Source organism: Microtus ochrogaster, chromosome 2, assembly GCF_000317375.1.
Source record: "Microtus ochrogaster isolate Prairie Vole_2 chromosome 2, MicOch1.0, whole genome shotgun sequence".
Lineage (NCBI taxonomy): Eukaryota > Metazoa > Chordata > Mammalia > Rodentia > Cricetidae > Microtus > Microtus ochrogaster.
In genome coordinates, this window is record NC_022010.1 from 77,043,140 (window position 1) to 77,068,464 (window position 25,325).

General features: G+C 34.3%; 1 protein-coding gene across 12 annotated transcripts in view; it reads left to right on the forward strand.

Moving 5' to 3' along the window:
• Window positions 1-25,325, forward strand: part of Robo2 (roundabout guidance receptor 2) — a 1,182,575-nt gene that overhangs the window by 1,082,625 nt on the left and 74,625 nt on the right. For all 12 annotated transcript variants that reach the window (XM_026786840.1, XM_026786841.1, XM_026786863.1 and 9 more), the window contains 7 exons: window positions 2,741-2,865; window positions 6,600-6,771; window positions 10,129-10,334; window positions 15,503-15,584; window positions 16,124-16,286; window positions 17,968-18,134; window positions 21,193-21,314. In XM_026786840.1, the coding sequence (XP_026642641.1) occupies window positions 2,741-2,865; window positions 6,600-6,771; window positions 10,129-10,334; window positions 15,503-15,584; window positions 16,124-16,286; window positions 17,968-18,134; window positions 21,193-21,314 (1,037 nt within the window). The remainder of the gene's footprint in view (window positions 1-2,740; window positions 2,866-6,599; window positions 6,772-10,128; window positions 10,335-15,502; window positions 15,585-16,123; window positions 16,287-17,967; window positions 18,135-21,192; window positions 21,315-25,325) is intronic.

The window sequence follows — 25,325 nt, forward strand, 5'->3', positions numbered from 1 at the left end:
TAAGTCAAGCAGTGATGGCACACGCCTTAAGTCACAGCACTAAGAAGCTAAGGGCAGGTGGATCTCTGTAAGTTTGAGGCCAGCCTGGTCTAAAAAGGGAGTTCCAGGGCGGTCTGGACTGTTACACAGGGAAACCCTGTCTTAAAAAATATAAAGATTTTTTTTTAAGTATGGAAGTAAAATTTAGGAAATCTATAGAAATACCTCAAGTAGATATAGTAATTTTATCAAAATAAATAAATAATATAATATCCTCTTGCACATTCTTATTTGATGATATATCATGTGATATATTGCTTATTATAGTTTAAAAATCAAATAAAGCAGTACTAGTTAGAGCTCCTACAGTTTGTACTAGTATTTATTTGGGACATTTTGAAGTCTTTCGCACATCAAGCAGGTCACATGACAAATGTGTTGAATCTGTGGCTTATGTTGAAAAGTTTCTGATTTTGATTGAAGTGAGTTTTTAAAGTCTGCAAAGAAAGTACAAGCTAAACTACATTACAATTCTCATGAAGGTAAGATGCTTGTTGGCACTATTATTTTTCTTTCTTGTGTTTACAAAAGCAAATACTTATACACTGAGTCTTACATATTTTTTAAAATACGTTTTTTATTATAGAAAATGGCAAAACATAGATAATCCAGAATAAAATGTCATTTTTTTCATGGGAAATATCTTGTAATTTCATGTTGTTGGAGTGAGTCTTCCATCATCTATAATTTATTTTTTTTTCTTTTTTTTTTCGAGACAGGGTTTCTCTGTGGTTTTGGAGCCTGTCCTGGAACTAGCTCTTGTAGACCAGGCTGGTCTCGAACTCACAGAGATCCACCTGCATCTGCCTCCCGAGTGCTGGGATTAAAGGCGTGCGCCACCACCGCCCGGCCCATCATCTATAATTTAAAGAATTGTCTAAGTTAGGGAATTTATTTCCTTCTGTCTGCAAACTGTGTGTTAGATGGTTTAAATAAAGAGGAACTATAATTGAATACAAATTTATGCCCAAACAATTATTATTGATTTTTTTCCTTTGAGGAAATGATGTTATATATGCAGAACATGTAGAATTTGTGATAGGTATGCTAGATTCTATGTTTAAATGTGGGGCTATTTTGTTCTAATAACTATTTGAATTTTACTCTTCTAGGACACTGCATATTGTTACAATTCTCCAGACTCCAGCTTTTAGGATTTTTCTTTATATACCAGGCTGTACAAATTTTAAAGCTTGTTTAAAGCTGTTTGCTCAGTTTCAAGTTCTAGCCTGAATAACTATTTAGAGTTATTCTAAAAGTTCTTGGAAAGGACAATGTTCTCCATGGAGATACTTGGCGTGAAGATGTCATTTTGGAAGTGTTTGGACATCCTCTAGTGCCCCTCATTTTTCTCTCTATCATTAGACCCCTTTAATTCTGAGCACCACTAAGATTTTTTTCCATCTCTTCCTTTTTCTTAAGGAGTTACTCATTCTTTGGATTTTTACCTTTATCCACACCATTCTGCTGGCCTCTTTACTGTATGCATTACCCTACTGAATAAATATTCCTCATGCCAACATTACCATCTTCATACAAATGCTGAAGCCTCTGGAGCGTTCATTTTGCAGCTGTCATTCAGATTAGAAATATCCACAGTAGAGCTGGCAGTGTGGCATGATCCTTCATTTCTAAGACACACTAATAATTTTAACCTTTTACTCTTCTCCTACTGTACGTTGTTGTGGTAGCTGTGATTTTGCGTCTACCTTCTTCAGTGAGCTCATGACTTAGAAAGTGTTGATCATTCCACTGTCCAATGCTGCTTTTCACTCAATATTCTTATAATGCTCATTTTCTATACAAAGATTTTTTTCAAAAATTCTATAATACAGGAGATTCCACTCTCGTGTCTTGTTACATTTGCTATGTGCAATATAATTGATGTGTTCTTCTAAGGAGCTCTGAGAAGCCCCCTATGTATCCATCACATTCTTCATCATTGTTAGGTGTGCTTTGTTTGTGTCATCATCAAATTTCATTGATATTTGGTTCTCAAGGCTATGAACTCCTTTAGATTTCATCTCTAACTTTATAGTGCCCAGTAGGAGAACATACCTTTGCCTGACTACTGCTTACTGAACTAAGGTTAATCAAAAACAACAGCAAAAACAACTGTTTCAGTGCATATGTTTACACTACTAGTTACCTTTGTACGTAGTCCCCATCTCTCAAGTATCTCAGTGCTACCTGCCAAGCCTTGATTGTTCAAGTGCTTGATGAGAATCTGGATCACACTTTAGACCTTCTAGTTATTTCTATGTCTCAGAAATATCCCCTAAAAATTATAAATTTGTGTGTGCGGATACTTTGACTTTTGAGGAAGGAGATAGTTGTTTAAGATGCTGACCCTTTTTCGTCTTGATCCATTCACAATACAGATCTAAACTGAAAAGTACATTTTTTTTCTTGAGAACGTTAGAAACATGAGGAGACTATTTTTCTAAGCAAGTGTTTATGACATAGGACGATAACGCACAGTATTCAGAGTATGTGTGCTAATAACCTTGCTTCTTTCCTCACATTTTAGAGTGTGCTTTTTCTTTTCCTTTGTGTTGCTAGAAATCCACGAAAGTAAGTAAAGACTCTGAGCCCTGCTTCGTCTCTGAGTCACTCAAGGAGGACCTGATTTTTTCCTTTGATATCTTTTTCATTGTTGTTGAAGGTTGATATTTACACTTTCTTTCCTTTCAAATTCTAGCTCCTCCACAGTTTGTGGTTAGGCCAAGAGATCAGATTGTTGCACAGGGCCGGACAGTGACATTCCCCTGTGAAACGAAAGGAAACCCACAGCCAGCTGTTTTTTGGCAGAAAGAAGGCAGCCAGGTGAGTGGGGGCATAACTGCTTTTGTGACATCTCTGGACCTTGCCTCTCAGTGACCCTCAGAGCTTGTCTCATCTCCTCTGCTATCAATGCTCACTGGATTTTGTTTCTAAGAAAGAAATGCTTCTGAAATAACTGGATGTCAAGTGATCCAACACAGCACTCTTTATTTGCCAGTGTTATTTTTTAAAACTTTTCTAAAACACAAAAGAGAAATAAAATAGTTTGAGCCTCGACCTATTTAAAATTTCTGATGACAAAGGTCATGTTGCCTTGTTGCATTCAGTTGCATGTTATGATTAATTGTATCACATACGAAGTGCCTAGAACAAACAGTCCTTGGCACAGAAGAAATGAAATGGCTTCTTGAAAATTCAATATGAATTGTCACTGAATCTACTTTCAAACCCCTCCCCATGTTTGGGCAATATAAAAAGATTATAGACTTAAGCACACTTCCATTTAAAGGTGGAGGAACTCTTTTCTTCCTTTTTCCCCTTCTGCACAGGAAACAACACATTTTATATGGGAAACAGTTATCTTGTCTTTGCTGTGATCCTTCTGAGCAAAAACATCTATCACTGTCTTTCGGAAAACTCAGCTGGGTACATTATTCGTCTCAAGTAAAATTTGGATAGACTATAAAGAAGGGTTTAGCTTCTTGATTGAGGGACTACAAATTTCCATCTTGATGTAGATGAGAAATTAAGGAATTTAGCCTGCGAACTTGTCTGCACATTCCTTTTGAAATGAGCTGTGTGTTCATTCTGACGGTGCTATAAATAACTCAACAAGGCACATACTTCTCAAAAAGAAGCACTCAGTGCTTTTTCTCAGCATGTTCACTTGCCACTCCAACTTCTGAAAGAAGTTGGGGGAGGGGGTAATGGAATCTCTCTAAACGTCCACAGTTGATAGTGACACGCTTTCTGAAAACTGCACGGGATGAATTTCTCCTCAGGAGTTAATTTCAGTTTAATTTTTATTTTAGTTCAGTAATTCTGAATTAAAAAAAAAGTTTACTTCAGATTGAATTATAAAGCATGTTAAAAGAAACATGTCCTTTTCCTAATTAAAGATATAAGTTAAAATAATTTCATACACCTACAAATCTCATCCCTAATATATAACACAAGTCAAAATGTACACTGGTAATCTAGTCCAATCAACAGAGAGTATTTAACACAATCATCAGTGACTTTGAAAAGTAATTGTCAAGCCGGGCAATGGTGGCACACACCTTTAATCCCAGCACTCGGGAAGCAGAGGCAGACGGATCTCTGTGAGTTCGAGACCAGCCTGGTCTACAGAGCTAGTTCCAGGACAGGCTCCAAAGCCACAGAGAAACCCTGTCTCGAAAAACCAAAAAAAAAAAAAAAAAAAAAAAAAAAAGTAATTGTCAAGAGAATTTAAGTATTCCTCCTGTATTGTTCGACAAAGTGAAATTTAATTCTAGAGATATTGTTAATTATCTTACATAAAATTTGTCATTAGGTATGGTGATTTGTTTATAATATTAGATATAATTTTATTTCTTTCACCAATATCTCTGCCAAGGGAGTGAAAAACCAATCATCATGTTTTTTAAGAATAAATGTTTTTATATACTTTTAAAAAAAAGAGAATAAGTGAATAAGGATAAAGATGAAATATTTGAACATGCTGTAAATTTCCATTCAATTAATTGACATTACCAAAATTCAATGAATTGAGACATATCAAAATATCTTCCTGCTTCCGGTATTCAATTTTTATAGTGATCTGTCCCTATCCATCAGTCGAAAGAACTGCGAGCCTAGACTTAATGGTCCATATTCTTCAATATGTGCTGATAATGCCAATTAGTATTAATAAGATGCTCAAACACTTCCAGGGCTCAGCAGAGTTCCTGGGTTTGACTTGTAATCCATTACTTTTGCCTGTGTCATACAACCTGGGAATACAGATGATGGATTCAACTCAATCAAATGCCACTTTCCATGTCAACAAGTCATTTAGAAGGTAGAATGATATTCCACTGAAGAGGAAGAGATTCTGGGACAATTAGGCCCTCTGATGAATTAGTGCAATGTAAATTAGTATTCTAATGGCTAATTGTTGAAAAGTGCACATTGTATCATTTTCAATTGCCCTTAAATTTTAGGCCCTTCTCTTGTCGATGGCTTATATCTGTATTATATTTGGTTCCACAGGAGATTTAGTTTGTTCTCAAATTATCTTTCAAGTATATGAAAATGCCTAGCGTTGTGTAGTAAAATAACTTTGAGAAGAGGGCAACAACATTTTTAAATTATATTGCTGATATGCTGGCAAACATTGCTCCTTTTAGACAGCATTTAATAGCATGGTAATGTTTATGTAAAGTGGGCTTATAGTGTCACACTTGAATCTAATAAAGTGGACATCCATCATGTCGCAATAAAGAGAAGAGCTTCTAATTAAAGTAGGACATCATTTGCTGGATTAAAGTCATTTAGCGTAATTGAAAAGTGTTAATACCCCATTTTATCCTCTTCCACTGGCATTACTTCAAGGGTAAAAATATTTTAAGGTGAAAATGTGTCTTGTGCCTTTAATTGAATGTTATTACCTTCAGATTTCAACTTATTGAAATTGTTTAATTACAAACCTGGAAAATTAATTACTATATTGCAAACAGATCCCAGAGGGTTCTAATGTTCTTTTTTGTAAGTAAATACAACATAAAAATTGATATGCCGTTATTTATAATGCAGCTAGAAACATACCTCAGTATGATTTATTGTAGCCACATGTTTTTCTTAATTGAACAACAGTAAAGCATCATAGGTCATCCAAATTAATGATCCTGTTCTCATGGACGAACTTTGAGTTCTCGTTTTTGAGCTGTCCGAGGTGTGTGTCAGGCTTTAATGGAGAGGGCAGCAAACAGTTTTTAGAAGAAAGTAACACTGTGAACATCATAGGAGATTCATGTGGCACTTTCAAGAGCCATGCCATAGTCTCTATTATTTTAAACAAGTTACTTCACCTTGCTTAAATTGTCTCTTTTTTTCATAGTTTTTTTGGAATCTACCACGGCTTACAATGGAAAACTTATCACAGAAACAGAAGCCACCCTTAGTCAGTGTGCATTAGCACTTGTCCTGACATATTCAAATTGGTCAACAACAATGGTATTTGGCATTGCTTGTCACTGTCCAGCTTATAAACTACCTCCCTACTTATCATTACAGTCAACATCCTTACGGTGCCTTGGAACTCGGGCATCAGAATAGTATTTTGTCTGTTTATTTTAATTGTGAGCACTAGATTTCAAAGATGAAATATTTAACTTGGAAACATTAGGGTGTAAATAGTTGATATATAGTTATGTTAATAACCCTGATAGGGTCAATATCTTTCAGATCTGTGTGCTGAAAAACGATACAGTGGACTATAAAACTGTAAGAATGATGTCCAAATCCAAATTTAAATTTAAAAAGTATTGAATTTTAAGAAGCACAGACGATTGTTCCTCCAGCTACATCATGCTGACTTTATAGCTCACAAGCTATGACTAGGAAAATCTTTCCCAGTCAAACTCACTGTGGTTCACACAATCATTTCAATACTATGTGTTTTTAAGTCTCTAAGTTTTAGTTTTCCAACCATATGCCAACAGTGGTTGTAGTTGTTGTTAATGTGACTTTCTTTGCGGAGAGAGAAGCACTGAAGAGTCTGTGTTTTGTCTTATTTTTTTTTTTCTTCCCCACAGAACCTGCTTTTCCCAAACCAACCTCAGCAACCCACTAGCCGGAGTTCAGTGTCCCCCTCTGGAGACCTCACCATCACCAACATCCAGCGTTCAGATGCAGGATACTACATCTGTCAGGCCTTAACAGTGGCAGGAAGCATCTTAGCTAAAGCGCAGTTGGAGGTTACCGACGGTGAGATTTATCACGAGTTTTCTCATGAATATAATGTTTATATTTAGATATACACATCAGGCTTGGAGACTTTTGAGTTGTTGAATTATTTGTATCGGTGTCTGCAGAATATCTTTGCCTTAGTAAGTATATATCATTTACATAAGTAAAGTAATAATTGTTAATAGTTTTTAATTCTCTCTGATTTTATACCACCCATCCCCCACAAAAAGAGAATCTTAAAGACAGCTATTTAGAGCATTAAAATTTGCAGTGGTGCATTATTTTAAACAAGTAATGTGACTCATTGTGTTTACAAATGTCATCTGTATGTTTTAATTGAATGTTTTCCTGCATGGCTGCTTCTAATAGCTATTAATACTTTTATTTGACTGAAATATAGGAAATATCATCTTTAAATTTTATCAGTAAACAGAAATGAGATTTTAGTTAGCTAATTATATTATATGCTTCCAACTTTAATTATACACTCACTAACTTAAATTAATTAAAAACATTCTAAAGTAGTAATGAATGCTAAAATTATTATTTTTATACTTGCACATTTATACTTTGAATTTTAATTTCTACTAAAAGTTGAAAAGGACCTGAGTTTTTCACCAATAGTTTATTTATTGCATTTGACAGCTTGGCGGATTTAGATAATGTGTCAGCTGTGAACATGAATTTTTCCCAATAATTGACGTCTTAAATTAAAAATTATTCATTTTTGTTATATTTTTGTGAGTTTTTGCCTTATTTTTGGCTTTTTTTTTCCTTCTTTAGGGTAGTTTCTGAGATACAGGGTTCTTGATCTGCATACTCTAAGATTTTCTTTCTGTTATTCTGGTGAAAGTCATTGTGCTTTCCTACACTCCAAATACACATCCAGTTTAAAAGCCATTTAAATTAATAGAAAGACAATATCTTTTAATATCTATCTATGGCAAGGCTCAATTTAGCACTGTACCAGAAATGGTGCATGGCTGGGCAGCACAGACAGACACTGTCTAGAGAGAGGCTGAGGCTGTGGGCTGTACCTGCTGGAGCTGTACATGAACTTGCTGCCCTAGAATTGAAGAAGAAGCCCAGTTCAAGGGTAACTCTGATGAGCAAGGCTTCCCTAGAGGGCAAGATCTTTGATCCTCTAGACTACCATATATTTTTTTTATCAGAATAAAAGATAATGGCTTTAAAGTTCCTCATGTTTTCTACCACAAAAAAATGTTTAGACATATGTTTGAAAAATAAGACATTTGGACCAAAGTATTTAATATATTCTTGTTTTAAATATATAAAATATATTTATATCCTTACATATGATTAATTTGAAGTAAGTTCACTTCTTCTTTGATTCTCCAATGTTTTTACTCCAAATTAAAAAATTTGTAGTGACCACTCTATGGGTAAAGCCAATAGCATGTAAAAAGCCAGAGAAATAAAATACATTTGCCACTTTATGTTGACAATAAATATCACACTGTGGCCTTATCTGAATGTTTTACTAAGGATTTATAATGTGTAGTTAAAGAAGACCACAGAGTTCTTCACAGATCAGTGAAAATCCTAAATGTTCATTTAACCTTTGACTTCGGTGTCATGGAAAGCTGTGGTCATCTTCCAGACATAACATCCCTGCCACTGAAATTCCTTCTAGCTGGGAGATTTTCAATTACCTTATTGATTGGAGTCATTCAAAAGGCAATAAGCTACTTATTTAGGTAGTGCCACAAAGAGGGGGATTCTAATTAGTTGGCCTTTAGTTGTGTTTGATGATGTCAGAAATAGGACAATAAAAGCAGGTTATAAGAAATTACTGTGAATTTGACATCGCGATTTAACCTGGAACAGATAGGGCACAGCATTTAAAATTTGATAATCACATTTTACTTGGGTAATGAAGACACATTTTCTCCCTTGATTATATAATTATTTATAATGCTTTATGACTTGAATTTAACTTGAAAACCTGTAAGTCTTTTCATTAAGCTTCCATTTGTCCAGTTATTTTCAGATCTGCTACAATTACTATAATGCTATGCATCCTTATTCAATTAAATTGTTTTATTTACTCCTAAATATAAGAAAAACAGATAAAACAAGAGGTTGTAATTTGGGTTTGTTACAAGTAAATCATTGTGGTCGTTTTTTTTGTAGGTTTTAAGTAATTGGAGTCATAGGTACATGTTGCTCAGAAGTCAGAGCATCCTTACATATAGGGATCTATGACCTGATTTCAGTTCAATTACAACTGTTTGGTCCTTATCAAGTATTTGCATATATTATGCATTTAATATGATTTCAATAAGATACACTGTGTGCTTGTTCATACATTGCATATATATGTGTATATATATATTTATTTATCCATCTAGATAAACATGCATGGTTACATGTACAATATAGAAAAAGAAAGTATACAAACTTATAACAAACAAAAATATGTATTATCTATCCTACTATAGATATTTCCTTTCTAAAAGTTATTATTTTTAATTGAGCATATCATACTGATTTTGTGATAATCTGGTGAATTCTTAAAGAAACATAATATTCAACTAATTTTGTTTTTATACCATGTCAGACATTAAATTTTATATCATTTGAAATATTTCTTAAAAAATGAATATTATTTTATAAGATGATGTTTCATAAACAAGGAAACACACTGTGCTAGAACTCTGTGACATTATGCTGAATGTAAACACTCAATGTGTGAATTTAGTCATGCCATACATTCTAGCTGACTAGTTTCTTCTTCTTATCTGTATGTATCTACTCAATGAACTCATTCAAATGACATGACTATAGTTTAAAGACCGAATGGCATGATTTTGCATATAAATTACTTAAGTTTTAATGTTTTTTCATGCACAAAACACATCAGTCTATGTAAATATAGCATTCAGCAGCTGCTATGAATACTAATTTATATAATGCACACGTATATATAACAAAAAGAAAAATGATTAGTCTTACATTCAATATGTCACATAGTTTTTAAAAAGTATGTCTATGAACAATAAATGAACAATTTACGATTAACAGCTAGAACCTACCTATATTTTTACTTTAATTTCATTGTGACTAAGCTCTTCAATACAATTTAATCTTCCTAAAATGTCAAAATTTATCCTCAAATCATTTTAATTATAATGAATGCACAGTAAGTTAAGACAATAGTATGGTCTTTATGCAATATATGTAGATATATGTCCAATGTATATGGGTGGAAAATATAGATATTGAAAAGACTATGTACATTATAAATAATTGTAACATGCTTTAGGTATTTACTATTACCATTCAATGTCAATATATCATGACTACCGAGTGTCATAGAAGCCTAAATTTCCTGAATATGTGTTTACCTTTTAGTTTTGACAGATAGACCTCCACCCATAATCCTGCAAGGACCAATAAACCAAACACTTGCAGTAGATGGTACAGCTTTACTGAAATGTAAAGCCACTGGAGACCCTCTTCCTGTCATTAGCTGGCTAAAGGAGGGCTTCACTTTTCTGGGTAGAGATCCAAGAGCAACGATCCAGGAACAAGGAACACTGCAAATTAAGAATTTACGGGTATGTAGGATTTGGCTTGTAATTGTCTCTTCATCTGATCAACAGCCTTGCTCTAAAGAAGACTTATACAGTGTACTAAAACAAATTCTGATACCTCAGCATGATCACTGTACTTTTTATGATAGGTCTTGTTATTTTTGTCTTAGCTATGGTTAATTGAAATTATAAGGAAGACTATCATGTCCTTTCATTATTTAAAATTTCACATGTCCATCTATATGCATGTCCTCAGTGAAATTAAAGTTCTTGTGTATTACTTTAATTTTTGTTGTGTATGTATGTTTGAATACATGCATATGTTCATTTGTGCACTTAGAAGTTAGAGGACAACCTCATTCTTTCTTCAAAATACTTTCACCAGGGCATTCCTTAAACAGAGAGTGTGGAGAATAGCCAAGGTTTCCCTTGGGACTTGAGCTCAATTAGAGCAGAGCCCAGAACCCCACTCTTCTCAATATTCTCAGTGTTGGAATCACAGAAACACCGCACAATTTCTAGATTTTTAAGTGGGTTGGGGGATCCAACTCCTGCATTGATGCCTACAAAGCAAGCACCAACTCAGCTCTCTTCCCAATATTGGGACTACAAACCTTTTACAGAGAGTTTTGGAGAGTAACAGAGAGCTAAAACCATTTGACAATAAGAGATGCTGCTGAATTTCCTCTCAACGTCAAGAAAGACTGTGAGGTTATGTGGGTAAACTGGCCCAACAAACGATTTCACGAAAGGAATAAAAGGATGAGACTGTGTTCATATAAGACGTGTTTGGATAGTTGAACAAAGTCCCTAGTTTTTATTTTAGGTTGCTATAAATTTTCTATTTATGCCTGTAGATGAGAACAAGTCACAGATATTTTAACTGAATGTACATGAAAAACAATGACAGTGGCTCAAAATGAGACAAGTTGGATTTACATCAAAGATGATTAAACATAGTTTGTGATTCTGAATGTTGTATTAATTTTCGTCTAATTTTAACAACATTTTAGGAAAAACTGTGGTTTAAGGCAAGACACAGTTATTTTCTCACAATTTCTGTTAAAAAATTAAACTAAAACAATGGCATGACTTAGCTGGGACTAACAAGTGTTGCAGTGCTTACCTGTCCGTTAGGGTTAGGGGCTTGCCAGAAAATCAAGGGAAGATTGATTTACTTCCAGACAATGTGGTATGATTGTTGGTTACCTCAAGTTTCTTGGAATGGTTAGATTAACTATCCACCTTCTTTTGAGCATTGTCTGGTGATAGCCTCTAGACTCTTGCTTCTGGGTTTCCCTAATATGTGTGCTTACATGACTATGACGATAGTCCACTTGAAAGCTGCCATTTCAGTTTCATGGCATTAAATCTCAGATATAGTAGCTGAAACCTTCAAGTATGTTACTGATCAGAAACCACTCTCAAGGTATCATCCCCGCATTAGTGAGGTGAAGGATTACATAAGTGAAAACCTGGAGGCTTTTACTATAAGGGTTGCCTGTCTGCTCCCAGCACAGCTCAATCACTCAGCTATGTATGATAGTCACCCACGCAACCACAGTTAGCAGACATGGTAGCAGAGCAATATTTTAAAATAATCACAGGCCTGGGTGGATGGAAGCCAGAAGTGAGATAGGAAATGAGATACTATATAAAAATACTGATAATTATTTAGCTCAAGAACGATTAGTAAAATGTGACACTTGGGCAGAAACGGAAAACCAAGACAAAGGAAAGTAAATTAATAAACAAAAAATATAACAGAGTCATCAGGCAAGATGACTCCGTGGGTGAAAACACCTGCCACCATGCCAGATGACGAGAGTTCAGTCACTAAGACCCACGTAGATAAAGAGGAGAGAGAACTGAAGCTTCAAGCTTCCTGTCACCTCCCAAAAAAAGCCTTGACACACAAATATCAAATAGATAGATGATAGATACATACATCCATTCATACATTATAGGCAGATAGCTAATAAATGGATAGTAGATAAATATATGATAAACAGATGATAGATAGATACACATACATACGTGCATGCATGCATACATTCATAGGTACATAAATACATAGATAGATACACAAATAGATGATAGATGGGTGAATGATAAATAGATAGTATATAGATAGATAGATGATAGATGGATAAGTAGGCAGGCAGACAGACAGACAGACAGATAATTGGACAGGTAGATAGATGAAAGATAGATGGATAGAAGATAGATACTTAAATTGATGATAGATAGATGATACATAGATCATAATAGAGAGGTGATAAATAGGAGATAGATAGAAAGATAGATAGATAGATAGATAGATAGATAGATAGATAGATAGATAGATAGATAATAGATAGTAGATAATAGATAAAAGATAAATAAGTGGATAAAACGAAGAATACACAAATTTGCTGAATCTTGAAAATTCATGTTCAGAAGCCAGGCCTAAAGGTAAAACGCTTTGATGTGTATTTTCTAGTGAAGATGATTCTTTTCTTAGGATGCAATATATTTACAATTAAGCATATATATGGTAATTGATCAGTATACCATACATATATTTGCAAAACTTACAAACTTTAGTACATTTAAGTATGACCTTAACTTTATTTAAAAAATTAATTATTCCTTCATTAAAAATCTCCTTACCCTGCCCCCCCACACATACATAGACAAATTTAAATCTAGGTTGCACATAGGAGAGAAAACATGGAGGAATTGTCTGAGTCTGGCTTATTTTGCTTACCGCAATGATTTCCCTAATTTTGAAAAGACTGTCGTTTCTCCAATGTATGTTTTTGACACATTTATTTATGAATAGGTGTCTGTAACTGTGTAGGTAAAAAATACTGCCAAGCTCTGTGAACGGAAAGTAAATTAACATGGACTCTTTTTTAAATATGATTTTTAAAAATTCTTCCTGAATTAGATAACTTTCATTGAAAAAAAATTGAAGTTATTAAAAAATTCATAACAGCTCTCCTTGCATAAACATTTTGACCTCATTCTGAGATAAAGGCAGAATTGGGCCGTGAAGGTTAATGCTTTTTTACTGTTTTGTTGCAGTAAAGGACATGTTTGCATGGATAGTCAAGATCCCTAGGAATGTTAGAGAGAAGTAATTAAAGGTAGAGGCTTGACGATGTCAAGCAAGCTTTGACTTCTTGCACAGGTCTTTGAATAGTGTCTCTGAGAAGTCATCCCCAGGAGGCTTGTTTGTAGCTAACTTTCCAAGGAGAAAAGGGGCGACAGAGTGTGCTAACCTATTCATTTCTGCTAAAAGAAACTGGTCAAGGATGCAAGGATAAGGAGAGAAAGAAAGTGAAGCACTCTTGATCAGAAAACGTCCTATCTAAAGCACAAAGAAAGAACATGGTGATGGTGATCATAACAACACAAAAGTGAGGTTCCAAAGCTATTTGGGCTTTGATCGGTGCCAAATTGAGCGCATTGTTCTTTTTCTGTACAATGGATGCTGTTAAAGGAGGATTAAGACAGGCTTTACCACTTCACTGGTGTCGTCGAGAGGTTTCCTATAGGTCAGATCCTTTGTGTCTCATGATTTCTTTTTTCAATGCATAAGGCAAGAGAACAAAATAACATGATGGATGCTAAGTTCTCCTAGTCCAGCTAATTGGTATCTGAATCTGTATCTTTTGAGAAGTTGAATATTCCAATACTCATTAAAACCTACCTACCACAGCTAATGTCAGGCTCGCATCTCCACACAATGACAAGGGGATGCAGTTAAGATACATTACCTACCTACTCTTCTTTTTACACAGAATAACAAGTGCTACATTTTAGTTCAACAGCTATAATAAAATGCAAATTCTTTTACACGTTCACAGTCCATATTCAAATGAACATCCCATTAAAATCCAACTTCAGCTCATTATATTTAGCTTGTGAGTGATGCTTCTTAAATGCAAAGATTCCTAATGACTATAATGCACTTGCAGCCACATTTGAAAGAATGGCTTATTCTACGATGGCTACTCCCATCCTCCCTGCAAGATAGAAGACAATTTTACAGAAATCATATAGAAAAGAGTGACAAGCTAGAGCAATTTCAAATGACAGTTAAATACATAATGACATTAAAATCAATTAAATGATAACGTGAAAGTAGCTTCATATACTAATGATTTATCTGAGAATCAATGACTCTTTGAGTTTTAGATTAATTTTAAACCTGAAGGTGTGATATTCTGTAATCTACTACATATCATAAACAGACTTGTGCTCATCATGGAACTTAAATTCTGCATCTTTAGCCTGCTTTAAACTGTCCTTTGTCTTTTGCTCGCATCTATTATCCCTACTCCACCAACCCATTGACAGTAAATGTTGGTACCGCAAGCTCCCAGACCCCAAACACCAGGAGGATCGTTGAGTTTTATGTTTTATTGATCTTCAGGAAGTCTTTTGATAAGATTTTCTTTTCTCTCTTTTTCTTATTTTTACTTTTGTAAAAGACAGTTTTTGATCATGCTTTCAATAATTCTAAAAGTCCTTGGCCATTCTTCAATAAGAAACAAAGACATTTTAAATCATCAGTGAATTGGGATGTTTTACTCAGTATTTGATTCTGTTTTCTGATTATATTTATTTCAAAATGGCAAGGCTCCATGAAAATTTTTCCTTTATTTTTTTATTTTGAGATCATACCACTTTGATACTGGGTACTACATTTATGGCATTTCCTTATAATTAGAGAATGCATTTCTTCAATAAAAGAAGATATTATATTACTACAAAAGATATTTGGCTTCTTAGAGGTGTGGATGTCTCATTATCTATTTAGTACTAGATACTTTTATCTATTACAATATATTTTCTCTGAAAAAGAAAAGCCAGCATTGCATTTACGAAGCATTGCATTCATCTAGAATTCTTCGTGAATTCTAAGTAGGCTTATTAATATCTGGCACTGATACAAAAATCCCAAAGAACATGAAGTTAAAAGGCACACATTACAGTGGAGGCAGGAAAACTTAATGAACTTTATCAGACAAATTATATTTAGTTTCATAAATATCATTTTGAAAAATATTTAATCAATGTTGCTACAAAAGGTTGTTTTAATGCCAAATGCTTGCACGCACGTGCGCGCACACACACACACACACACACACACAATTCTTGTACAAGTTGATCACAATTGAATTCTTTCTTTCCATGTCTAGATTTCTGATACTGGTACTTATACTTGTGTGGTTACAAGTTCAAGTGGGGAGACTTCCTGGAGTGCCGTGCTGGATGTAACAGGTGAGTTCCTAACGAGAGTCAGATTTAAATTGCAATGTAATGCTGGATCAAGATTTTATATGCATTGGATGCAAATCTAACTTGTCACATTCAATGTCTTTTTTATTGATTGATTTTATTGAGCTATACATTTTTCTCTGCTCCCCCCTTTCTCTCTCCTCCCCTTCAACCCTCTCCCATGGTCCCCTTGCTCCCAATTTACTCAGAAGATCTTGTCTTTTTTTTACTTCCCACAACGTCAATTTTGTATTCGAACATTAGGTGGAACATAGCATGGCATCTGGGGAACTCCATGCATTTGTAACTCATGACCTTGTTGCTTGATTTCTTCTGAAATGCAAGTGATTACACTGATTATGCATGAAAAGGAAGACTATATTTATTAGCATGTTGGAAAACCAGCTAATAGTTTATAACTGTCTGATTTATGAAGATGAATTGCACACTGTCAAGTCAATTTCTTTAATGTTTCCTTCTCTCAAGCATTATAGTCTGCTTACAAAATCAGGAACAAAATTTACTCTGTCTGTCCTCTACAGAATCTGGAGCAACAATCAGTAAAAATTATGATATAAATGACCTGCCGGGGCCACCATCCAAACCACAGGTCACTGATGTTACTAAGAACAGTGTTACCTTATCCTGGCAACCAGGTACACCTGGAGTTCTTCCAGCAAGTGCATATATCATTGAGGCTTTCAGGTATGAGGCAATTCCTGTTTCATTTCTCCACTGGACTTCTGTCTTAGTTACTGGATCTTCAGTTTCACTTGAGCAACTCTGATACCTTATGTTAAGGAGAAGTTCTTGAAAAATTTCCACTTATTTTTTTTATTTTATTCAAAAATAGATATGAGAATTTCATTTATTGGTGGATAACAAGATTAAAAATAAAACTCATTGCTTATTTCTATTTCTAAAATAAAGAGGTATTTTGTAACATAATTGCTCCATCCTTTTTTCCTGACCATTGTGTATACATGCAATAACACATCCCCTTTTGCCTATACTCTATATTTTCTTATCTTTTATCTTTTTTACTCTCCCAGATACCTTCTAATATTTTAATTGTCTTCATATATATGTATGTATATATATATATACATTTATATTTGTATACACATCACACACATTAGAGGATAGGTACCATATTTGAGAGAGAAATTGCATGTATTTTTCTCAGTTTAAGCCACCTTGCTTAATAATATACTTTCCAGATCCATTCATTTTTCTGGTGATTTCAGAATTTCATTTTTCTTTAAAGCTAAGTTAAACCCTATGTATCACTATAGGACACTAGACCTAAACAGAACACACCATAACTAGACATATGTACTTATTAAAGTTATGTGACATGTATTGTCACACCAGGTTTGGGAATATTAGTAATTAGATCACAAATGTAGAATAATTCCAATATTTTTATATCGTGTTCTTGAATAAATCTATTGTTTTTTTCTGCAAGAAATCTGAAAACCAAAGTTAAGAGACGTTACACAGTCTGAAAGAAAGCCACAGTCCTTTCTCAGCATCAGGACAAATGATTCCTTTTCGTGTTAATCTTTTCTGTTCAGTTTTAAAGTTAATGACACATATTTTCAAATTGTAATTTTCATTATTTTTTGTTTGATGCTTAAGGATTTTTTTGATGCTAAAATGACATAAAAATCACATTTTTTCTTATTAAATTTATCAAAATCGCATTTGACCTTAGGTATAGTGTTCTAAAATGGCATCCATTGGAGCTAATTGTAAAAGGGTCCATACACAGAATCTGATAATTCATCATTTAGAGATGAGAGATCACAATACTGTGTAATGTACATTTTATTAAAGATGTAACCAAGGGAAAAATATTCATTACATGCGTCCTTTCTTCTTTTACAGATATGTAGTTTTAGAAGGCTCTATTATAAAATTTCATGTGGAATTGATGCAAAAGAAAACAGACCATGTTACAGGAAAAAGTATTGGCATATATTACTCTGTAGCCCATTTATTCTTGATGCAGGTTAATTCTTTGCAAGGTATATACATATGCATTTACGAGGACCATAATTATTGTATAACCTTGAAGTTGTGATTTTGGCCTTTGTTCCTTTTACAGGTATTCATTTAGTGGGCTGCTGTGCATTTAGCTAAGGGCTGTCACATCTTCTGGACTGAGTTTAATTTTGTTGTGCATGGCACTCTGTTAAGTGGGCTCGGCTTTGTGGTTGAATAAAATGAATCCATCCAAATGTTTCATTACTGGGCTGGACACTTCAAGTGTTCTGTATGTGTGTGTTTAATTTTCAGCCATTGACCTTTGTCACTGACACTCAGCTCCATTTTGATATAGTTTTATGACTAGTCTTTAAATCCATTTCTGTTCCATTTTCAGCCAGTCAGTGAGCAATAGCTGGCAAACGGTGGCCAACCATGTTAAGACAACGCTCTATACCGTGAGAGGACTGAGGCCTAATACAATCTACTTGTTCATGGTCAGAGCAATCAACCCTCAAGGTCTCAGTGACCCAAGTCCTATGTCGGATCCGGTACGCACGCAAGGTAATTTCAGTAACTGTTTCAAATAATGGCTTTGGGATGGTACATCAACTTAAAACAAAGGAAATTGCATGAGCAAAGAGCATGTGTGCACACTAATTGTGCTGGATTCTCTGGGGGATTGTTTTTGCAAGGAAATGTTCCCATATAACTTTGCTATGAGGTGTTCTTTCAGAACTCTCAGAGTCTATATAGGTGAAACAAACAAATAGTTGGAGCTATGTGCAGTCCCTGAATGAAGAAGAACGAGTTTCTTCTTCTCTATTCTACAATAGAAAGAGTAATAAACCCTTTAAAAATAGATACCTAAACAAGAGTGCCAGAATTTCTTTTCCTGGTTCTGGTTTCTGCTTTTTGTTTGTTTGTTTTTGTTGTTTTGATATTTTAGGAAAATGGGTTTCCCAGTGGGTTTTGAGTAGGAATATCAATGACTGTGAATCTGTCCAACATATATTATCAGGCTTCTAGTCCAAAGAAAGGAGGCACTCAGGGCCCCGAGTTAGGTTAGCATGTTTAGTGGGGTATGGTGCCAATGTTTAACAGCTACCCCATATTGTTATTCTGATGAGTAATTTCAAGGAGATATTTATTTCAGAAAAGAATAAATAAATCTTTCCTCTTGGCACAGGTGATTTTTCCGGACAAACATACGACCACATCTCCTAGAATATTAAAATGATTAGTTTCAAAATGGAAGTTTCCTTCTCCTCCCTTTTGTAATCTGTTCCTTGCTGCTCAGAAGTCAGTAAAGTGCGGGTATAATACGGAATACTGCATTATCCTTTCCTGTCTTACTAGTAAGAGAATAAGTTAGTACAATAGAAAATGGGGCCTCTATTGTTTGTTACAGCCTACTCCCCACAGGGTTCTTGAGAGGGTTAATTATTTCTTATTTGTAAGAGCTTTTGAACAAGATATAATTCAAAGTAGTATTTTTATGCTATGAAAAGCACCATGCAGCCATAAAATATTATTATAATTACAATGTAGTTCAGGGGTAGTGACTAGCATGCCATTATCACAGAGAAGGGTGCGGTAAAGGAATGAAGTCAAATAAAGTCACCACGTGATGGTAACGTGGCTGACATGATGACAGTTGAGGGAGGAGGGGATGATACTTTGCTTTTGTTCTCTCCGCCATAGTGTGCTTAATTTTCCATGATGATGAAGGGTATGTAGGTAAAGAACCTGTCTCCAGAGAGAGAAAAAGCACAACAAAGACTTTGAAGACCTGAAAGTCATTACATTTTACCTCATCCCTATGCAACCGCTTTTAATGTGTCTGGGTTGAATGAGTAAATTAAATGACTGTGAAATGGAAGAGATGTGCGATTTCTTTAATTCAAGAAATTTTAGAATGTCTATGAGCTCTACCTATGTGGCTAGCGGTCATTGTGTGTGCAGCTGCAGTTTTGAGGTTGAGAAAGAAGACAGTGGAGCCTCTGGTGTGACGTGACAGAGGGCAGCACACCTTCATGATCTTCAGTAGCTGTGCCAGTCACTAAATCTTGACTCAGAATAAAACTCTCCATGAAAAGGTCAACAAAGATTAATTAAGTTTTTTTGTGATCTGGCATGTTGCAGCCGAGAAACTTCAAAGAGCTGTAGACCTATATTCTCTTAACAGACACTTAATAGGAAAAGCCATGTTTTGTGACGGAATGTCAGATTTATTTTTGATGTCACACGTTCAGCTGTTTGGCAATCGGTAAAGCATTTTTTTTCAAAGCACATGTTGGTTTCTGAGGTCTGAGTTTTCAAAGGCTTTAATGACCATGTACTTTGAAAGTTGTTTACTTCATTAAACCTCTTAAATACTTTTAGGTAAATATCACAGTAGACCATACATATATCAACAAAGGTTAATAGTATTCATATAAAGGAACATATTGTTCTAAATCAATTCATGTTTTACTTTGTTGTTTCCACTGAAGATAAAAAAAAAGTGGAAATTAAAGAAAGAGACATTATGTGGTTCCTAACTATTTATGTCTCAGTTTAAGTTAGCACACTCAAGTTATGCTTCAAAACTTTTGCCAGAGCATTGAATTACAATCTGAGGAAAAGGTAGAAGAATTTAAGAAAATAAAATCATTTAGAATTGGAAATCCTTCTTAAAATAAAATAGCTTTAGGAAAAACTTTACCTTGACATTGAAGTGTGTTGGTGAAGGAGTCCTATTTGCATATGAGTAACGTTTAATGTTTGAGATCAAATTGATGGGTTTGAATGTATGTAATTTTTAATTGTTTTTATGAAGACCTTGGGATGTATTTTTTATCACTGTATGGAGTAATAGAATACTTTTTAAGCAAACTAGGGATAAGAAAATGCTGATGAAGGTTGACCATTTGTCATTCAGGGGCATTATTTATTTATGCTTTCCCTCTTGCTCCTACAAAGCAGCTATATGACCTGTTTTTAGACGAAGGAATTCTGGCCCAAACTGATTATTTTGGGAACTTTCTACCACTATTATAAGTTTGTCAATATTGTGAAAGATTCAAATTTGCTTTGTTCTTTTTTTCACTCTGTGCTCCTTTTTTTCTCTCAAGCGTTTTTATCAAACTGTGACTCAAATGGATACAGGTCAAGGAGTTGGAACACACAACCTCCTGATCAGGCTAAGAGAATTAAAAAGAACTCTAATATTCAGTTTCAGATATGTCTTAAATATAACTTGAAAAATATTTCAGTGCTTTATCATCTCTACAGAAATGGTCATTCTGAACAAGTTATTAGGACATAGACTCCAGTTTAACTTCTAATCTTGTGATTTCCCAAAATACTACATCCATGTGGGAATGCAGAGTTACAAAGACTCTTTTATTAAAAAAAATGATAAAGATGATAATAAATATTGTATACCATCATGGAATACATATATACATACATCCACTTATTTTTATATACATGTGTTTATATTTGTATTCCAAACTGATTTATGTCACGAGGAATTTTTTTTCCATCTGGCAGTTAGTCTTAAATTGGATTGTGTCAAATGCACTGGAATTTAATAATGAATTTTGTAATCAGGAGTGGTTTTATTTTCTAACTACAGATATCAGTCCACCAGCACAAGGAGTGGACCACAGACAAGTACAGAAGGAATTGGGAGATGTCATTGTTCGTCTACACACACCAGTTGTCCTGACACCTACAACCATTCAAGTCACATGGACGGTAAGTTTTCAGAGATTATATTAGTCTCTATATACAGCAGCAAAATTTATTTGGAATTTTCTTTTAAGAAAAAAAGTCAAATAAACCCAAAACTAAATTTAGAACACTCATCATTTGATATCAAAGTGTAATCAATGGAAACAAAGAAAATATTTAATAGATGAAATTGTATGAAGAGTTATAAGTAAGAGAAAGTTGTAATAAAAATAAGATCTTGGGGGGCTGGAGAGATGGCTCAGAGGTTAAGAGCACTGACTGCTCTTCCCGAGGTCCTGAGTTCAATTCCCAGCAACCACGTGGTGGCTCACAACCATCTGTAATGAGATCTGGTGCCCTCTCTGGCGAGTAGGCATATATGCAGACAGAACACTGTATATATAATAAATAAAAACCTTTGTTTTTTTAAAAAATAAGATCTTCCCTGTCCTTACTTCTACAAACTTCACTGAACGTCAATTAACATGCCAAAGTTGTAGAGTACAGTAAATACTTTTGGCAGGATGAGTGTTCTGATATCATCACCAAACTCCAAGTCAGGAATGCTAAAATCATCACAGAATGTGACCCTGTAACAATTGTGATCATTCCCTTCTACACTCATCCGTACCCCTCTTCATCCAGTAAATGCAACATTGCTATAGATTTATATATCCTGGAGTGTTGCTTTGTAGGGAATCACAGAAATCATTCATACAGCACATTGTTGTTGAGTTGCACTCATATTATAATAGGTATTATTTATTTATTCCTTGCATTGTACCAATATAAAATATATTACATCTAACTTTTCCATATGACATTGTCATATTAATATTTTGTTTTATGCACAGTCCATATTCTGTTTTTATAACTTACTTGGTAAACCTATGAAATGTTTCATTTTATTGGTTACTGTGAATAATGTTTCCATAACTCTTTGTGGATCATTTTTAAAGCAGACATTTTCATTTAACTTTGGTATATTCCCATGGTTTTTGACCAATGTGTTAATTTGACACTTAACATTCTGTTGAACTTGCTAAATATTTCCTAAGTGTTCTTATATTATAGATAGTAAATTCATAGAATACTGGTCTCTTCCCATGCTTTTTTTTTAGTTTTTTTTTTCCCCTTCATCAACACTTAACATGCTCTTATTTTAGGTTGTAATCATTCTAGTGGGTAGGCAGTGATGCATCACTATGAGTCCAACTTTCATTTCTTTAATTACTAGTGATATATTTAACTGTATCTGTTGTCAATATTTGGAAATAGCTGAAAAAGTTTTAAAAACTAAACTGGATTTTTACCTCTTGACATTCAGATCATTGTAAAGAAACAACTCTGTCACACTTTACAGCAACTTTCTCAACCAATCAGCTTGAGATAAAAAATACTTACTTTTATCAATTACTTGGTAAATTATTTGAGATGTAAAGCACAGTAAAAAAATTTATTTGGGTTTCCTCTCAATATTAATTACTTTGAACAAGTCTGGCTCCAAGGCAGTTTTTTAGTACAAAGCCTGTTCTAGACCTCAATGCCATTGAAGAGTCACAAATTTAGTTGAACAAGGTAACAATGATATGTGACATAAAATGTTATACATGCCAAAAATGTTTCAGTCACATAGGTGTGCAAGTTTATTAAGTTCCAAAAAATATTATTGCATTAGTTTAATATACATTTAGAATGGGAACTATTGATGCATTGTATCTTAAAACAGGAGCCATTAAAATAATATTCAAATACTATTTAGTTAAGTAGCAATTTTTATAAAAGAACAATATAGACAGTTTGTACAGGTTACATAAATTACTGAACTCACAGTATTTTAGTTTCAGGTGTGCTAGGGTGTGAAGACAAGAATATTTTAGTTCCTGTTTAGTGTTAAGGCCACCCAAAGTGGCTCACAATGGCCTTTAGGTGCCACTCAAAAAAATTGTGCATGATTTTTTTCCGGGAAAAATCCATTCACCTTCAGGATATATCAAAGATTAATGTTAATGTCAAATAATTAGTAATGGCAATTTGCTAAAACTGAACAGAGATATAGTGACAGTAGATAAAAATGATTTTAAATGCCATTCAAGCGATGAAATAGCAAAAAAAAATTACTTGCTTTGAAAAAATGATGACTTTAGGGCAGTATTCTTGTGGTTCAAGGAGAGAAGAATTAGAGGCCCTTCGTTTAGCACCATGCCACTTGGCCTGCAATGAGTGCTTCTCCAAAGGCAATTGCCAGAGCAACTGGCTCACCAAAGAAAATTCTTTGGGGTTTCCTGTTCGGGTGGAGGATTTTGTTCTCTTACTATTTTTCTATTTATTAATGAAATTGTATAAGTGAACATAGCTTTGGATTTGAAAGTGCCCTATTTCTTCTTTTTTTGTATGTCTTTTTTACTTTTATTTTTTGAGCAGAGATGACCTATAAATGCTCTGTAAATCTCCACAGACTACAGGGTACATTTACTTACATTCATGATTTACTATTTCATGCCCTCATGACATGTGCGATCTGAAGAAAGTCAGCATTCTTGAAAACAGAAAGTTAAAGAGGTGAAGGTAGCAACCAAATCAGGTGACACAACTGGAGACTGGTGTTCTCTGTGTCTTCTGCTTCCTCCTGGAGGCAAACGCCTTAGTAATGCATCATAAGTACTACCTTTTTTAATTTAGCGACTGAAACTTCCAAGAATTTGTACTAGACGTTGATTGGAATAAATTCTAATAGAATGTCCATCTTCCAACCTGTTTATTCATAACATTATTAGCAAGCACAAAAAGGTTGCCTGTCAAGATGAGCAAGAGTGATGGCGAAGAGCCTATCCCCACTCCAGGCTCATTGGTTTCAAGGTCAACTTACAGCATTTCTTCTTCTGCTTTCACCTGTAATAACATTTTCCCTCCCTCTAAGCAGTGCCTCCCAACTGCACAAAATTAAGTTAAACTCTTGTTATTAAGTGGCGCATTACTATCCACTGGGTGATGGCAGTGCTCACTGGAGTGAGAGAGCAATGCTGTGTAGTAAACATTAGCTTCATAAAGTACCTAAAACACTTAATTAATGAAATCCAAACATGGATAAAACCAATTTGCCCTGATTTACAGACTCCCTTCATCTCCAAACAGCTGCTTAATGTTCTTCTTAAAAACACAGCTTGCTTCTTTCAGTATTAACAAGCTATTATTGTGAGTTATGTCTTTCTTTCAGTATATAAATTCACTTAAAGGGAATTCAGAGAAGTTTATAAAATGTAAGCTTAATGTTGTTTTAACATACACAGCAAGGAATTTTTTTTTTTAAACTCTGGCAGTTTTGATGAAAGGCAATTCTCCCTGGTTCTCATGAATTTAAATTTTGTTCCTTGGTTGCCTAATTTTATGTTAGAGAAAGTTCTGCTTTCAAAAATTATGTCAGGTTGTTAAAAACACAAATTGTTAGCATAGCTGAGCATTTTAAAGTCATGCATGAGGCTCCAGATTAGACGGGAGCTTAATTTTTCTTGATACAGCCTCGTAAAAGTGTGATTCTAATTCCAGAGAATCTTTGGGGTTTCAAAGAGTGTCAACTAAAAGAAGGGATTTCTAGTTTTTGAGATTTGTCTATCAGCTGAAGATGTACTTGTAAGGAAAAAAATGTATTTTCTAGCTAGGGCATTCTAAAGAGAAAAATATACCTTTGTTTTATTGTTTTAGTTGAAGCTTTGCATTTTAATACTTAATAAAAACAATAACGTGATCTATTATTCATCAGTTTGTTGCTTTCTCGCAAAATAAGTCATACTCAAATAAACAATAAAGATTAGAAGTTTATTTTATGAAATTTTTTTGTTTATTGCATGCTGATAATTGAATTTTTAAGCCCTAGTAAAAAACTCATATTCTTTTTTATTTCCTTGAGACTGTCTTGAAATTAGGTCATTTCATTTCTTGTTCACTAATCTTTACACTTTCACAGTGAAATGGCTGGTTTTGTGCTTCTGAGCATATGGCTACTGCATGGGGTAGACTACATATAGCCGTAGTCTT